Raw genomic sequence first — 18461 nt, forward strand, 5'->3', positions numbered from 1 at the left:
AGAAAATTAAAAAGCCACAAATTTAAAATTTAAAAATCTAAAAATAAATAAAATATTTTGCACAATATATAATTGACCTGTGGAATTTATTGGAACTAATATCCTGGATCCAACACAGCTACAACAACATTCTCACAATATACAATATTCTTACACCAGTATGTTAGTCCAGTAAAAGATATGACCTCACCAACATTTTCATTGTTGTTCAAGGTCATTTATACCATCTACAGGAATACTCTAAGCACTGTCTTGCATTGAAACTCATTAACTCATTGAAACTCAAATACATAGATCTTCAAAATAAAATTGCATTGTGCAGAGCTGCTGGGGATGTAACTCACCCAGACGCTACCTCCTTAGCTGGAATGAAATTCACGCTTGTTGAGGTAGGGCCTACACAAGATCTATGCACCACGTAAGTCCTATTTTGAGGTGGTTTTGTGCCTTTTGTCCGGGGTGAACTTCAGCCCTGGTGAATACCTTCCAGGTGGGATCCCTGTAGGCTCCTGACATTTTTTCTTTCTGCTTGATTGCAAATAATGTCTTCCAACAACAAGGATCTCACCTGTAAGTTTCTTTATGAACGGGATGTTTATTTTGTGCTTCTCTTCCACTGTCTCTGGCTCCATGACTTGTGTCTGATGATCCAGAAGAACTGGGTGTGTTGGGTCTTTCACTGGTGCTACAGTGGACATAATAGCAAATTCTTTCATTACATCAAAACTCATGTGAAATTATTACTTATTACTTATTATCACTAATGGCAGAAAGACAACTGTTGCATAATTTATTTTAAATGACATAATTCTGATACTGAAAAACAACTATACCCAGTGTACACTCTCACCAGCTTCTTTTTGTTTTCTGAAGTTATTCAATCATTGTTTAGGGACATTGACCCTACTATGTTCTTTTATTCTTCATCCAACGTGGTATGTGGCTATTGCTAATAGCTGTCAGTAAGCATTAAAACAGTAGGGCCAGATTCTCAGCAGATATGAATCATCTTTGATTCAGTGAAGTCCACAGAGCTCTGCCCATTTACAATGGCTGAGGATCTGGCCTGTAATTCATAATAATGACATGCAGATTGATGTGAAACTAATGGCAACTCAGATGATTGGCATGCTGGTCAAAATATGAACCATAAAACTATGGTTCATATTTTGACCAGCATGCCAATCATCTGAATACCAATCATCCATTCAGTGGCTTGTAACTTTCTTGATCAGTATTTTGAAAGATATTAGTAGTAACTATGGATCCAGCTGGCATGTTGGAACAGACCAAGGCGGGTTACTCTTTTCTTTACTGTTTGTGTTGACTACTCATTTATGCTGAAATAAAAGCATAGGGCTCATGAAGAAAAGTTATTGAGTATCTTTATGTCTCTTTCAAGCAATTGTGTGTGTGTGTGTGGGGGGGGGGGGGTATTTTGTATATTTCTTACTTGGAGGATATTAATTAGCTACTGTATAGCTTCTGCAAGACAAGTCTCCACATTGAATTAGAGGTTTAGGTGAGTAATAGAAGAACAGAAAGGGAAGTAAAGTTAGAATCAGTAAAAGAAAACATCCCTTGATACAATGTATAGTTAACCAGTTAGAGTCACTAACACAAATACCGTGAAATACTTTTAAAGGGCTGAACAACAAACTGTATTTTGTAGCTATGAAGTTAAAATAATGTAATGGGTAATTTAACTTCAAGTTTCAAGTCATAAACCAATTACAATTGGAAATCAAAGAGTTTTTTCTCCCCCATGTACAGCAAAGCAAAATTACACTGGTACGTTCTATAGCGTTGTTGTCTTCCTTCAAAACACCAAGTGCATTCCTCTGTTAAAGATTGTGTCAGCATGTACAATAACTCAATACAAGGTTGCCTGAAATGCATCCAATTCCTGTCAATCTGCTTTATCTTTATCTTTCCAAATGTATCTCTATAGTGAGTATAAATAATGGGTTTAAATGTTAGTCTGGACTGAGGTATATGACCCACCATAATTTTGGGAAGATGGAGACAGAGTTGAAAGTGTATCTTCTTCTGTTTCTTTTAAGAGTTCAGATGTGGACACATAAGACTTTGAGTTTCCCATATCTGTGTGGTTCAAGAAGTTTTCAATAAAATAGAAATCATCTTTAAGCTGAGAGATCTGAAGGAACACTGAATCCAATCCCTGTCAAATAAAGGACCGTTAATAGATAGGCCATGTATTATGTCCATGAAATACTTTACCAACTCTAAAACAACATATCATGCAAAGGCTTCTTTTATGCATATGCAAAATTATTTGGACTGTGCCCTGCAAAAGTGAAAAAAATCAGGAAAACTTTGCCTCTCAGAATTAAATATTATATTTCCCCCAAACTATTCCTTATTATTCCATCAAATACAAATAGAATGTTGTGGTCAAATTTGTAATGTAAGTACATTGATTTCAATAGAATTTCACTAGAGATTAATATTAAAGTGGTGTTGCACTCTACTGTACTTCTTCTTTTACAGTTTGACAATTGCCATTTTTGTTTGGTTTACCTCTTCCTGAATGGGCTTGACTCAGTGTAGACCCCAGGATCATTGCTTGCCCACAGGGTTCTTAGCAAGTTCAAAGAAGTTTAGCAGACACAAAATTTAGTCCCCACTTTCATTCAATAGAATAATTAACCTCTTGCAGTGTTTGAATTCAGGCAGTCGAGCTAGGTTGTAACTACTGAGTGAAAGGTACTGAGACTCTTTCATCAACTACTAGGGCATACTTCTATTTCCTTGTGTAATTCTAACAAGCCTGATGGTGAAACCTGTTTAATAGGATGAAGAAACTCACTGCACTTATAGTAACTTTATTTGGGATTTTTCTGTTGAGCAGTTTTGGAGTGACTATAAAGCAGACCCTACTTCTGCACAAACTATTTAGAAATCAAACCGTAGCGAGTCTAGAGAGCTGGTATCATGGTTCTTTTTAGCTTGAAAAATGAATTACCCAAAAGTAAACTTTAAACATCTTTATATCATGAGTTCAATGCTCACAGAAGGTGCTGGGTGAAAGTTCTGGAGACTTTGAGCCCAATTCTCATTTACACTAAGGCCTCTTAAACTGCCTGAGTGACGACCTGAATGCCTTGACTTAATTTATCGACAGAACGAATACAGCATGGCTAACAGAAGTTCCTTACATAGCCCGGCGTATTCCCCAACCCTGACCACCTCTGCGAGTGACAGTCATCATGCCCATTCAGTCCTTAACCTCTTGGTTCAGACTGCCAACAAGGGAGACAACTGTGATGTGGTTCCAGTCAGTGAAGTATGGCTAATTTATACCCGCTAATGATCTGTCCCCATTGGTTTACAGTGGGCATGATGCAACACATGGACTGAGCCTTTCCCTGCAGACAATATGTTATGGTACTAGTTTATCTGCTGCTTCTGAATGCAAATGATTGAAACATTCACTGTCTTGAATTTGTATTTTGAGCACAACTAATTTCAATGACTAAAGGGCTACAAGTCCCACGTTCCGAAAAATCTTTAGGGCTTCAGTGACATCTAGTGGTGAAGGTAATTCTTTGTATTTTCATTACATTTGCACTGGATTTCATTAAACTGCAAAGGAGAACATCTTCAAAATCCTTTTGTTTTATTGGAAATTAAGTACAATCAGGCACAGGCTCCAAGTGAGCTGGTTGTCAGGCCCATGTGGGTCTATTTAATCGATTGTTTTTGTGGCAAGAAACTCCCCCTCTCCATATGTTTTATAAAAAGAAAAGGAGGACTTGTGGCACCTTAGAGACTAACCAATTTATTTGAGCATGAGCTTTCGTGAGCCACAGCTCAATATGTTTTATGTAAACTTAACAACATAAAGGAACAGAATCTGAGCCAACAAATTCACTCACGTACCTCATCCGCAGAACAAACTAATTCTGCAAAGCTCGGTCTGCTTATGATAAATACTCTGGGAACCAGCTGTGACTATTCTTCTTCACCTTCTGTCCTTTTCCTACTCCCTTCCCAGCTCCAATGAAAACATAAACTACAATCCATGGAACTAACAGAGTTGTGTTAATTCTCTACCGTACTCATTGGCTTTATGTTGTATCCACATCCCCTGGATTTCATCTGTGTGTCTAGACATTCTAATCCCTATAGGGCAAGGATTGTGTATTTTCTGTGCATATACAGCACTGATCTGCTCCACGTTGTATTTAGCTAAAACACTCTAAGGTCTGGTCTACACTACCGAGGTATATCGATATAACTACATCACTCACACCGATGAGTGACCCAGTTATACCAACCTAAACCCACCTGTAGAAAGCGCTATGTCAGCGGAAGAGCTTTTTCTACTCTTTGCTCCATGTGTTGGCAGTGTGTGGCCTCACCAGGAGTGCTTGTATTGATTGTATTGTCAGTGTGGGGCCCTGTGGGATAGCTCCCGAAAGCCAGTAACAGTCAACATAACAGTATCTATGCTGACACTGCGTCAGCATAATGACATCAGCCTTGACTCGGCACTGCTCGTGGGGGTGGAGTCATTAAGTCGGTGCAGTGGAGCAGGTGCAAAATTTAAGTGTAGACATTTCCATAGTTAGGTAGCTGTAAGCTGCCTTTCGTCGACCTAACTCCATAGTGTAGACCAGACCTTAGGAATTACTAATCTGAAATTAGTCCCTTCTGATACCTCCATCAGCCAGGCCAGGCCGGCCAAGTCATTGCTATTCATTGCACTGCTGCGTACTCTGACTCTTCTGACAGTAGGACAGAGTACTCAGCAAGAGCTTTAAGCAACTTTAACTTTACTATCATTTTCTGCTTAGCACATGCTCTTTGTCCAGGGGAACATGTTGCTATGTTCTAGGGAAACAGCTCCTTTTCTATGTATACCATCACTCATGTGGACATTTTACAGAAAGTACCATGGCTGGAACATGGGGGGGGGTAGGGGGAGGGAGGGGGCTACTGCCTGTTTAGCCACTGTCCCTCTTGATGAAATTTCCATATAGGTGTGTCTTCCTTTCATAATGTGAAGTACTGGGAACAGGGAACTGTGTGTGTGTGTGTGAGCAATTTCCCTACCCAAAATAAATCGCCACCTGAATATCCAGTATTTATTTCTATATCCTCTGCCTCTGTCATGAGTATCCATTCACAATATCCACATTTCCTTCTCTTGGCATCCAAAATGTGAAACACTATGGTGCTGCGGTATATTGGAAAAGCAAGCCCCCATCCTAGGCAGAACACAAGGGCTACAATTTCAGCCCAGAGATTCAGCTGCTCTACTTGAATTGGGCTTTTGTGCTTTATGACATCCACAGAAGCATTTCACTGAATTGCTGCCTTGTGTTCAGTCACAGACAGTGCTCAGTATTACCCTGCATTTTGCATAAAAGCATCTTTGAACATATCCCCAATGTATTCTAAGAAAAGACTGGCTGGGACTGGATAGAGAGCAATGGTATTTTCTTTTCCTGGGTTCAGAATCCATGCCATTTCATTTGAAAGTTTTCATGCAAGTAGTCACACTCTTTTGCTAGGTCAAAATCATGCATATCCAAACCTATACTGCCAATAGTCCAGGCCCCTGAAGCTTGAGGATACATCTGTATTGCAAGGGGGGGAAAAAAAAAAGAAAAAGAAAACAACCAGTGGCCTTGAAACGTAGACCCTGGGTCACATGCCTTTGGTTTGCAGGGCTTTCAGTATGGGGCTAAAAATAGCAGTGTAGACATTTCCGCTTGGTCTGTAGCTGAGGCTCTCTCCTTCACTGGGTTTAAGAGCCAGGGCTCCAGCCAGAGCCAGAATGTCTACTACTGTTTTTAGTCCCATAGCAAGAGCCCTGCAAGCCCAAGTCATTTGACCCAGGCTCTGACTCAATGCCACAGGGTTTGTTTTGTTCTTTTTTTTTTTTTTCCTTCAGTGTAGACATATCCTCATGTTTCAGTGTCCTAGGCTATTAGTAGTATAGTTTTGGGTTCTTTCTTAAGGAAATATTGACCAGAAATACATACAGATTTAATTAAAGTTATAATTCCTCATCCATAGACAAAAAACATATAACCGCTAAAATATATCTAAGCATTATTATTAATGAATATTTATGTTCTGGTAACACCCCAGGGTCCAAATCTTACTTTCCTCACTATAACTGGAGTGGTATTAATGGGTCACTTCAGCTTGAATGGTCCCTTAGAATATGTATTAACTACTTATGCTAAACAATCTGTTCCACCTTGTACTTAGCTGTGACACTCTGATTAAGTTTCCCAGACCTGAAGAAGAACTCTGCATAAGCTCAAAAGTTTGTCTCTCTCACCAACAGAAGTTGGTCCAATAAAAGATATTACCTCCCCCACCTCCTTCTCTCTAATATCCTGGAACATGGCTACAAGAACACTGCATACATAAATATTTGATGACAGTTGCTGTGTTGAGACTTTTGTATATATTCCTGCCCCACACTCCACTCCTAAATAGCAATGTTACAAATAAATCATTGGGTAGAGGAAGTTATTGTCTGTCGCAAATGATATTTTATTTCTGAAAAATTAACAAACTAACCTCTTCAAGGCGGTTTTGAAGGCTGTTCAAAGCCTCAGTGGCATAGTTAAATTGTTTTTCCATAACATTCATCTTAGACTCAGAAAGATTCTGCAAGAGTTAAAGAAAAAAAACCTTTAAGCAATATTTTAAAAGTTACAGGTAAGGAAAAATCCATTGGATTAAGCATTCCCAATCATTCAGAAAGTTCTTGTAAAGGTTATATATCTCTGAGGTATTCTTGTAAGGTGCAGCTTCTTTATATCGCAAGAAAAGCAACTGTAATAGCATTGGAACAATACTGACATCTAATGGGCAGCCAAATTAAATTTTTAGAGGTACATTCCAAGTTTGCTTCTTCTTTAAAGATGACATGCTGAATAAAATTGTATGGGTGAAACAAGGGCTCCATTGAAATCAATGGAAGTTTTGCCATTGACTTCACTGGGACCAAGATTTCACCCAATTCGCAGTGTTTAGATCCAGAGTAGAATTAAGCTAGAGGTCTGAGGTTCAGCTCTGGACTTGAATTACCAAAATCTGTGAGACCTTCGTGTGAGTTTTAAACCAAAAATGGAGGAAGTCTCATGAGATCAGTCATTCTTTTGAGATTTCAGACACATTCAAGCCAGAACTATACAAGTAGCCAGTTCAGGTGTTGGATCCAACCTGGGTTAGGTTTGAATCAGGGGAGTTGAATTCTGAATTCCACACAATTCAAATGGATTTTTTATTCAAAGTTCTTATTTTGGCTCATCTGTAACAGTAGCCACCTGGAAAGTCATATTACAATGAACTGTGCAATTGAGACACAATTTTGCAGCAATTCACATCACAGACAGGATCTCCCAGTACAATTGTCTCTGCATTTTTGGTGGTAAATGCAGTTATACTATAATTGTTCTCTATATCAGATGTTTGTTAGTACAATGGGGTTGTGATGGGGTGTGCATACTCCTCACCAGGCTGGAAGGGGTTAACCCCACAGTATCGGCGGAGGAAGTTCCGCCCCTCAGACCATAATGGGCATGCTCCAAGTGCTATGCTTGTATGAAAGGGAGCAGCCCTGCTCAGTCAGGGCTGACCGTTGGAGAGAAAGGACCTTTGGTGGAGGGTCCAGATAAGGAGCTGTCACAGCCCTTTCCTGTGGGAGCCAGAGATCCCGAGTTCCAGACTGGAGGTCTGTGGCCAAAGGAGTCCCAGGGAATTACCTGCACTGAGGAGCACAGAGACCCTGATGCCCCATGGACTCCAGCTTCAGGAAGTGCAGTAGGAAGTGACCCAGGGAGGGTGAGCAAGTGGTATCTCCCACCAGTGTGAGGTCAGTGTGTTTCAGTGGGATTCCCCACTGACTCAGTGGATGACCACTGTCAGGGCCCTGGGTTGGGACCTGGTGGAGTTGGGTGGGACTGGGAGCTTTACCTGGGCCACCACCCCAAATGGTGGCCCCTTGGGTATTGGACACTAGGCCACACTGCCTTATATGTGAGGGCTGCTATATTGACTCTGGCCACTGGGCTATGCTGCCCTGAACTCAGAGGCTGCAGTATTGACTCTGGTCACTAGCTATGCTGCCCTGAACTCAAGGGTCCCTGTGTTGACTCCGGCCATTAGTCTATGGAGACCAGAACCCAAGGGCTTCTGCTTTGACTCTGACCCTTGAACTTCATCATGGTGAGGCCCAAGACAGTCTGGTAGACAGTATACCCACTGTCCACCCCAACACAAGATGGGGTGTGCATATGTAATGCTGACAGACCCTTGTCATCGGTGAGTGGGATCGTACCTGGTGCCTTTGGAGCTTAGTGCATGAGCCTCTACCGCATGAGCTAAAAGCCAACTGGCTGTTAGCTAAGGCCGTAGAGCAGACTCATTTTATCTCTCTCTCTCTAAGTGGTCTTGGTGCCACTAGATGGGACAGACCACCACACCCAGAAGGTATATGGGTTACATATACACCGCCACAGGGGTATTTACAAAAACTAGAAAAATACGACATTATTTAAATTAGAGTCATGGTCTCAAATAAACCGAAACACCCCCAATTATAGCATAATAGCATTAACATATAGATAAAATACATATATCATATAAGATTAGATATTAAGAAAAACTTTCTAACTAGAAGGATAGTTAAGCACTGGAATATCAATGGAGATTGTGGACTCCCTCTCACTGGAGGTTTTTAAGAACAGGGTTCATAAACACCCATCAGGGATAAACAGTCTAGAAGTTTTTCATCATGCATCAGCACAGGGCACTGGACTAGATGACCTCTTAAGTTCCCTTCCAGCCCTACATTTCTATAATTCTGAGATTGTATAATGGCGTCCACACAGGGTGAAAACAAAGACAACCTGATGGAAAGGCAAGCCTGAGCAAAGGCAAAAGGTGTGAGAGTAGGAGAATTTACCATTCCAATCAATGTGATCAGAGAATAGAACAAATAGAAAATGTTTCCTGAGCATGCTCCATTACCTGGATTACACTCGGGGGGGAAAATATTAAGGTTAGAAAAGACAAAGGACCTGATTCTCCACTCATATAATTCTATTTACTTCAGGGGAGTTATTTCTGAATACACTGGTGTGAGATGAGACTTAGGGGTAAAATCCTGGCCCCACTGAAGTCAATGGGAATTCCCTGCTGAGTCTGTTAGTTACAGATTCTTAAATTATTATTGTAACTTTGGGTTAGCAATTTTCAGCTCTCTGTGGTGGCATGGTACAGGATAAGGCAATGATCACATTGCTCCTTTGAGCGGGCGGGGGGTGGGGTGGGTGGGAATTTGTCTGGGTGGCTGAATGGAGAGAACAGTGCTTTATGGCTGGGGGGAGAGTTTAAAAGGGATAGCCCATGCGGTGAAGACCCCTTTCGCATGGAGCAAGCTGAGGTAGCATCTACCTTCCCTCCCCTTTAGGTGGTGAAATACCAGGTTTAGTCTAGACCTGTTGTGGGCATTGTGCTCACCACCCCTTTTAGGGGGGCTGGGAAGGAATTTTTCCCTTACCACCAGATTGGCCTAGGTGGAGTTGGGGTTTATTCCCCCTACCCACAGTGGGTTTAGAGAGGGTTTTGTTGACATGTGGCATAAAGGGAGTTAGGCGGTATGTCACAACTCATTATGTAAGTGTGGGGCAGATGTCAAGTGTGGGTACCCCACAGGAAAGGGATACAGTGACCAGATAAATGGCTTGGTAAAGAACTTAAAAAGGAGGTGTTGGTTAAAGGAATGGAACCCGGGGGGAGGGAGATTTGGGGTTCCTATGACTGGTATGGCAGGCAATCAACTCATCTATCTTATAGCCCACCTTAGCCCTCCTACGAGTGGGGGTGGATGGGTCCCAGCAATGGATTGGCTAGGGGTCCTGGATGGAAAAAGAGGAGGAGCTGCTAGAAGCGTCCTGAGAAGTTATTGAATGAACATGGGGTTACTGCACTGTAGACTTTTATCTGCCAGGTAGTCCCAGACATCTAATAATAAAGTTGTGGCCTGATTAAAACCTTACCAAATGTCTCCCGTCCTCCTTTCATGTAGCCGGACAATGACAGGGTACAAGGTAAACCACAATTTACATTTACAAAATCAATAATACATTTTGCACTGTCAGTGTGGAATTTAAATATCTTCCAAGCTGGAAAAGGGTTTAACATTATACTGCAAAAAATGTTTGTCAAATTCTTCAAGCATACATTGCTAAACAATACAGACCTGTGAGTTTAGAGAATGCATCAGAGAATCATCTCTTCCCTCCATATTGAGGAACTGGCCTGTGAAATTAAGCATGTGGTTTTGCAGCTGCGTTATTCTGCCTTTCATTTCTTGGAACTCCATTGCTGTAGACATATTCAATTTATGAACACACTCAAGTAGATAAGAGGTCTCCTGTGACCAAAAAAAGGGGGAGGAGGAAAGAAGGAGGTTAAATGAAAGAATATGGAATTCTATCATTAATTTAGGAAATCCTTTGAGAAATACAGATGTTACCCAATTGCCCTATGAAGCATTGGATCCACTTTATCTTCTTGGTTGCTAAATATCAGAGATATTCTCTTCTCAAGCACAAGATGGAAATTGTTATTCAGCATTTGAATCCAACAGCTAAGTATCTCACTTCATATAATCCTGCTCTTGCTGTACAAGAAATGCTTACACCATTTTCTCACGTTCTCATGGCAGTTTTGTACTTTAAGGCTCAGTTCTTGGTTCATTGTGTATCACGGTATCTTTTTGCCGAATCTTGTATTTTTATATTATCTAAAAATTAACAACATTTTCTAAACAGGAAAATAAATAGGAATTTCACTTCATTTCATGCTGAAAATGATAGAATGATTGGAGATGAGCCATTTAAACTAAGCATTGCCTCAGTACAACACCAGTCTGCAGCAAAATGGCATTGTGTGAACTCAGGCACTCTTTATGGCCCAAAGTTTCGTTCCCTCTTGTACCTTCCACTCAAGGGCCAGATACAATCACAGTCTCCACATAACCCCTAGCATATTGTGGATGCAAATCACCAAGTATCATGGCCCAGTCCCCATCTGTACCATCCCATTCAAACTGGACAGACATGCTAGTACAAGCATGCTATGCCTTTCAATGGAATGCTGGAGAATATGCACTTCCTCTGTATGCTGGGATGTTGAGGGAGGAATTTTGCCTTCTCATGCATAGTCACTCCTACAGCTCCCTCTCAGGTGGTCATTCTCTTCACAGCCCCATATTCAAGACAGTGCTGATTCCTTAGACTGCACTGTGTTGCTCAGTCACTAATAAAGCATAGCACAACTGGAGAACTCCTTTCCCCCCTTTTATAAATGTTTCAATTATTTTTGTTTATTATTATTACTACCTATACTGTAGTAATGTCTAAGCACCCCAAACAGGTATTGGAACCCCATTTTACTACCAGCTGTACACACAAATAACACAAAAATAGTTCCTGCCCCCGAGAGCTCACCATCTATGATTTAGACAGTAAACAAGATATGAATCAAGAGATAAATGGTATGGTTGATGGAGGGCAGTGTAACAGTCAAGATGGGAAGAAAAAGTGCATTTGCAAAAGTTAGATATTCACTGTGCTTAGCAGTCAGTCAAGTATATTAAACTAATGCAACTTTGGTATCTTCTGTGGCTTTGGTATTTGTAGACGTTCACAGCCACCAACCAGCTGGAATTGGACAGGGGCTAAACTGTGCCCCGGGGTACACCACAATGGGTGCAAGATGAGAGCTCCTTGTGCAGTCCCCAAAGATCATCAGGGCACAATCTGTTCCAATGAGAAATATTTCATACTCTATGTACTTTCAGACTGTTGAGATGAAATAGGAATATTTAGAGGATCTACCTATGTGACACTGGTTTGAGTGCACCCTCTGTGGATTTAGTCAAATTAATTCCAGCGGTCAAAACCTTTTCAGAAATATTTTGTTGTATTCCTGATTAAAACAAATCTAGCATATTCCCTGACATGTTCACTTCTCAGTTCCATTAGTAATTTACATCATGCTCCTTTCTGAAGAAGTCATCAGGAAGACTGCTGATAATAACAGGCTATAAATGGCAAACAGATATCTTAATTCTCAAGAAATGGGACACATTGGCATTCACATCAGATACAATCAAGAGGGAATGCAAAAGTTCCAAAATAATAAGATGTTTTCAGTAATATCATCATTTACAAGGTGTACGTTCATGTCTACAAGATGAACCAAATAGATTAAAAAAGAAATTGTTCATTTACTCTGGATAGATAGCACTTTCTAGAATAAAATGTCATCAGATAGATTTCATTTTTACATAGATGCCACCTTGTAGAGAAAAACTCCAAGCTGGATGAATCCATACTTCTCTACCTGAAGGTCTTGACAGGTCTTTCAAGATGACAGAAATCTCATGTGTTGTAGCTAGTTTATCTGTACCTTTAACACTCATCACCTCATACAAATGTTTGAAAAGTATCTCCCTGGCATACAATGTCTCAACGTTCATTTGGTTTGGGCTTGTTATTAGTGGAGGTGGGCTCAAATGGAATGGTGGAAACACACACAAATCCTGGGAAAGTTTAGACTCAGATCCCAGTCTAGATCCATACTCTGCCACTGAGGCTTATAGCCAGTTCTTACCATGAAAGAAGTTGTGGTGTTCCCCTTTAAATCCATCATAAGTATGTAATCTTACTGGTTGATTCAGTCCGTAGTGCAAAAAGCTCTCCCAAAATTTAAAGCCTCAGGTTGTACCTTTGGCAGCAAAATAGATTTGCACCAGATCTTGGGTATCTGCATCTGAATATGCTACCCTAAAGACAGTAGAGAAGATGGCACCATTTTGACACTCAGTCCTAAAAGGTGCTGAGCCCCATTTCAACAAACATTTAAGCAAGTGCTTAACTTTGAACATGTGAGTTGCTACATTGTCTTTACTGGGAACACTCACACACTTAAACACAAGCTTACACCTTTTTCTGGCCTGGGCCAGAATGCTGAGCGCTTGTAGGATCAAGCCCTAAGTCAATAAGATTTTAGCATTGTATTTATCAAAGTGTATATGGCAGGTACTGCAATGATAATTTCCCATTGTCATGGATGAGATCCGTAGGGGCTTTTGGCACTAATGTACTAAATGGGGCATTGCTATGTAGTATGGGCCTCAGAGAAATATCTGTAAGATGGCACTTACTAGATATTTTCTCTTTTGAAAAGCAACACAATTAACTGAAACAATTTATTTCTTTTCAGTATTACAGTATAACTTTGTAGGTATCCCAAGTTGCCAGCGTGGACCCCATGAAAATGTGGGGGAAAGCATTAAAGTGAATGGAAATGTGAATTGAACCAATGGGTTTGTTAGATGTCTTGGGGAAAACACCCATCTGCTTGAAAAGAATAACGAGGATTAGACCCAAATGCACAAAAGCAAAGCTCAGCTAGGGCTGCCAATGTCCATTATGTAGGTTCTTGAACCTTCCTCTGAAGCTTCTAGTACTGGCCACTGTCAGAGACTGGGTTCCAGACTAGAGATTTTCAATAGAAACCTTTTTTTGGTGAAAAATGTGCCACCAAAACAGTTTGTGAATTCATGTTTATTTTGCTTTATTGTTTCAGTCAAAACCCCCCAAACTCTAAAATAAAAATTAAAAAAAAAAAATTGTCCATACGTCAATAGTTCTGCAATGAAATGTTTAAACTTTCTGATTCAGAACTACGTTTTGTTTTGAAATTTCCTTTAATTTTTTTTATTAAAATGTTAAAAATTATCAGAAATGAAATGAAATTTCAAAGTTATGTTTCAGTCTGAACTAATTGTTTCATTTGACCCCAAACAACAAACAAACAAACTATGTTCAGCTCCTAGATCTGCCACCATCTTCTTTTGTGATCTTATATAAGTCACTTATTCTCCTTCTCTCTGCATTCATCTGTAAAAATGGAGACAATACTACTTCTGACATAGATAACAGAACCCACATGGCAGTTCTGAAGAGAACATACTGGGTAGTACCAGATGTACTTTCTATCAGACATCAGTTTCCTCATACCTGAAATGACAGTTCCAAGAATGGTGACAGGAAGATGACACTGCCTGCCTGTTATTACACTGAGCCTGCCACTACTCAACATGCCAAGAAAATGAAAAATGCTAAGTGAGGTGATAGCAGAACAAGGGCTACAATCTTCCTACTGTTTTCACTTTGTAGTATATTTACTTGTCAAGAGCCCCACAGATGGTATAAAGGAACTGTGTTGAATTCGTCTTCCATAATAAACTGGGGATATGTAAGGAATACTATTCTAATTGCAAAAATCACTGCAGATGGCAAATGCCTAATGTCTGCAGAGGTGCGCTGAACTACTCTATGAATACCAAACACTCACAATATTATCAGTGCTCCTGCAATGAATGCCTAATGACAGCTTACAGAAAATAAATATTCCTCTACCTACTAACATTTTGTGCTCATTAGCCAAAGACTTCCATCTGAGTTAGTTAAGGACACTGGCAAACATCTGAACTAATTCCTTAATGCCTTTCCTCCTGAAAATAGCAAAATGGAACATATGTTTCTAAATGTAGATTCTTGACATCTTGTGTGTTTTTTAGATAACTGGGAACAGTGTGGCTCTCAATGAAATTAGAAGATGTAGAATGCTATCACACTTGAATGGAACTAGACTTAACTAAAACGATGATGAATAAATATATCTCAAGCAGAAAAAGGCGTACACTCTCAATTGCTACCTAAATTGTTTTGAGTCCGGAAAAAATTATAATCTTCTCTTAAAAAAAGAGTTAACGTGAAAATAGGGGAAAGTAACATAAATGGAAATGGGTGTTTTGTTGCAATGGATGGCCAGCTTGATATTTCAGCAAATAATTGTTTGCAGAGAAATAAGTATCCACTGTTTGCTAGTGTGACAGATGTTTACATTACAAATTCCTGCAATATGTGTCTACCCTTCATTGCCCCCTACAGCCACCTGCTGCAGGAAGTAAAATAATCAACTATTAAGAATTCAGAGAAGGGTGCTCTCTGTGATGGTCTTAAGATTTCAGATTCAAGGGAAAATATATAAAGTGGCACCACTAAAAGTTGAGCATTTATCACCAGATATAGTTAAGTTTCACATAATAATTCCCATTCTAAGTATAGGCAATATTGTAAATATCATGGGAAAGGTAAATATTTCAGGGAAAACACACTTTAAAAATCATGTTCATTGTATAGGGACTGCACCTGTTTCCACTGATTTCATCTTGAGCAGAATGAATCCCACACGGTACTTCAGGAGGAGGAACAGTGATATCTGTGTTAAATCTGCATGGCACTTTCCATTCTAAAAACTCTTGAAGCACTCTAAAGACTCCATGTTTTATGTGGGACTTCAAAATCAGGCAGGGGGATAAACCTGGGGCAAGGGAGGTACTTTTTGCGAGTCTCATGTAAATCTATTCAGATTTTGCCAAGTCAAAAGCTGTCAACAATCACAATTTCCTCTCTCAAGTTTGCATAGCACAGCTTGCTTTTAGTACAGCACATACACCCCCTGGTGTCTTGCTTCAAAATTTCATACAGCACAGATTCCAGACAGAACATAGACAAAATGGAGGGAAAAAGGAGGGAAATGCTTATCTCCTCCCTGCTGAATTTCCCTCATTAGACTGTCTTTTGGCTTAGTGGAAATGCCCTGTGCTGGGAGGCAGGAGATTGTGAATTCTAGACTCCTATCTTCTATTTAGAATGAGGATTCATGCCCCACTGAGAGATTACATAAACTGGGACTAGACCCCACATCAACCCTCATGATTAGTCTGTCTTGCCTCTGAGAGTGGCCAGTACCAGCTGCTTTAGAAGAATATTCTGGAATCCTTCCATCAGCATTTCTAGGATAATCTGCCCACAGGGAAATTTTCTTCTTCATTACTTACACTTTGGCTTATGCTCCGAAGCAAGAGGGTTTTATAACATTTGCAATTTTTTTTTGGTTAATCCTGAGTATTGTAATACTATAAGTTCTTGTTATCCATATACATGTCCATTCCTTTCTTGAACCCTGCTAAGCCTTTGGCTTCAATGGTATCTTATGCCAATGAATTCCACATATGCAAAAAAGCTTTTCCTTTTATTGGTTTTACATTTTCTCCCTTTCAGTTTAATTGAATCTATACTTGTTCTAGTATTATGAGAAAGTGAATAGAAGTTCCCTACCTAACTACTCTATACCATTCATTTGTATCATATCCCTTCCTACCTACTTCCTCCATAGAGTTAACAGTTCATCTTTTCATTCTCTTCTTATATGCAAGTTTTTCCATACCACTAAATCATTCTTGTCCCTCATCTTTGAACCGCTTCCATTTTTTTGGTGTCATTCACATACATAAGAGGTAAGTATTATAAGTACATCATATATAAGAGCTAGGTATTATTGTAATTAATATTATTATTAATAATAATTAAGTTTATTTACTTCATTAATTTTATATAACACATTCAAATGTTATGATAAGGAGAGCATATGACCTGGTTTTCTGAATTAGTCTGTGTACTTAAAGGTTAGAGGTTACAGTAAAGAAGAAAGCTTTTAACTCAACAATAAATATGCAGTGCTGAACAGACTTAGATGTACTGCCGATAATGTACTTGTTACCATCCATTTGAAACAAATTGTCAAACTTGCTCTGATGGCTCAGAAAACAACCTTGTGTATTCCCTTTCCAAAAGAATTCACACATGCAAAGTTTTGTGCATAAAAAAATGTAGCTAGAGAGTTTTGTGACTATTCCTTCAAATATGTGTTCACATAACTTTCTCTTGGAAGCTTTTGCACTACCATCTAGAAAACTAGGAGTCATCTAAGTTAGGAAGTAGAAATAATAGTATGTGACTAAAGTGACCAATCACACAGCACAAATAATGAATATGCAAACTAAAAGTCAGGGAAAGACGTTTGTGAACAATCTGTAGGCTGTCAGAGCAGTAAATTAGTGGCTACAGTAAGGAACTTTCCCTCTAGAGTAAAGGGGAACAAGAGAAAACTGTAACTCACTGAGTCACAATTTCTTCTCAGGGCTGCTCCTGCCCCTTTTATAAGGCTAGAAATTAGGTTTCAAACTAGCCCTGAATGTGTTAATCTGTTTTCAAGAAAGAGCACTCATGTTTCTTGGGGTCTGTGGATCCTGAAGCCCACTTTGAGGAATAATTATTAAACCAGTCATTGAATAATTCAGAGTAACGAAGAAATTCATAAAAATCCAAGTCTGTTTGCAGATAATTTACAAACAGAAAAAGGACTAAATAAGTTAAATAAATTATTTACTGCAAATTATTCACCCAGCTCCAGCCCTAAAGAGCAGTGAGCTGGGGAGAGACCTGATCTTTGTTACATAAGGTACACATACAGGCTGGCAACCCAAAGGCATCTTTCATTTTATATAAACAAAGCAGTAATCCAATAGCCAAAGAAGGTCACCAGTCTGCTGCCAGAGCCTATTTGTGCCTTGGCAGCAGTAACAAAGCACATCCAAACAAATGGAACATCATCGGGACATCATGTACCAGGGATGTTGCTATAATAGCATCCTACACTCACTGGCCCCAATTCTGAAGCCTGGTCGAGTTGCACTTGACTCAGAATTGTAGGGAGAAGGCAACTAAAGTGTTGTATACTTTATCTGTAGTTCCCTGATCTGATCCTAGGGCCATCTTGGGGGACCAATTTGGTCCCCTACACATGGCTCAAAGTTACACTGGTTAACCATGGCTCCCAAGGAGCAGCACCCTGGCCTGAACTGTCAATAAGGTATGGGGCTAAGAGAACAGGCTACACCACTTGTAGTTTTCCTCATGCCAGGAGACCCCACAGTTAGCCTTTTAGGCCAGTTTTATGGTCCATTATCCTGTTGGAATGGCATTGAAGGCCTGGAGTGAGGTCCAGGACCTGGCTCACTCAGCATAGGTATAAATGACTCTAGGGTACAAGGCAGAGAAGAATCAGTTCCCAGGTGAGGCTTATTTTCCTACACTCTGCACTTTGTATGATGTATTTTTTAATTTTTCTAAATGTAACCAGACATCTCATTAATACCATTAATGTGAAGCTATTGGCCAGCACTTTTTAATCAAGGTCCTTGCTCTGAGAATAAATGATGGGCAAATAATAGGCCGTGTAACGATTGAGAAGCCAGAGATCCTGCAGGAGCTATGCGCCTGTATAGGATTAACCTACATCATTCAGTTTGTTGAAATCCCAATTCCCCTAATGAAGGAATCAGTATGGATGCCAAGAAATACCTGGATTTCTTCCTCAGAGCTATTTTCACTGTTTTGCTGAGCCAGCATTAATTTCATTTCTTCAGGTTTTTGGGAAACAATCATCTCTATGGATTTCATACCCTAAAAACATGAAGGAAA

General features: G+C 39.9%; 1 protein-coding gene across 4 annotated transcripts in view; it reads right to left on the reverse strand.

The window, feature by feature from the left end:
* The window catches only part of LOC125635720 (uncharacterized), a 63189-nt gene that overhangs the window by 4865 nt on the left and 39863 nt on the right, over nucleotides 1–18461 (reverse strand). For all 4 annotated transcript variants that reach the window (XM_075127611.1, XM_075127610.1, XM_048847754.2 and 1 more), the window contains 5 exons: nucleotides 18342–18443; nucleotides 10256–10429; nucleotides 6565–6654; nucleotides 2005–2182; nucleotides 569–685 (listed from right to left, as the gene is read on the reverse strand). In XM_075127611.1, the coding sequence (XP_074983712.1) occupies nucleotides 569–685; nucleotides 2005–2182; nucleotides 6565–6654; nucleotides 10256–10429; nucleotides 18342–18443 (661 nt within the window). The remainder of the gene's footprint in view (nucleotides 1–568; nucleotides 686–2004; nucleotides 2183–6564; nucleotides 6655–10255; nucleotides 10430–18341; nucleotides 18444–18461) is intronic.

This window comes from Caretta caretta, chromosome 4, assembly GCF_965140235.1.
Source record: "Caretta caretta isolate rCarCar2 chromosome 4, rCarCar1.hap1, whole genome shotgun sequence".
NCBI lineage: Eukaryota > Metazoa > Chordata > Testudines > Cheloniidae > Caretta > Caretta caretta.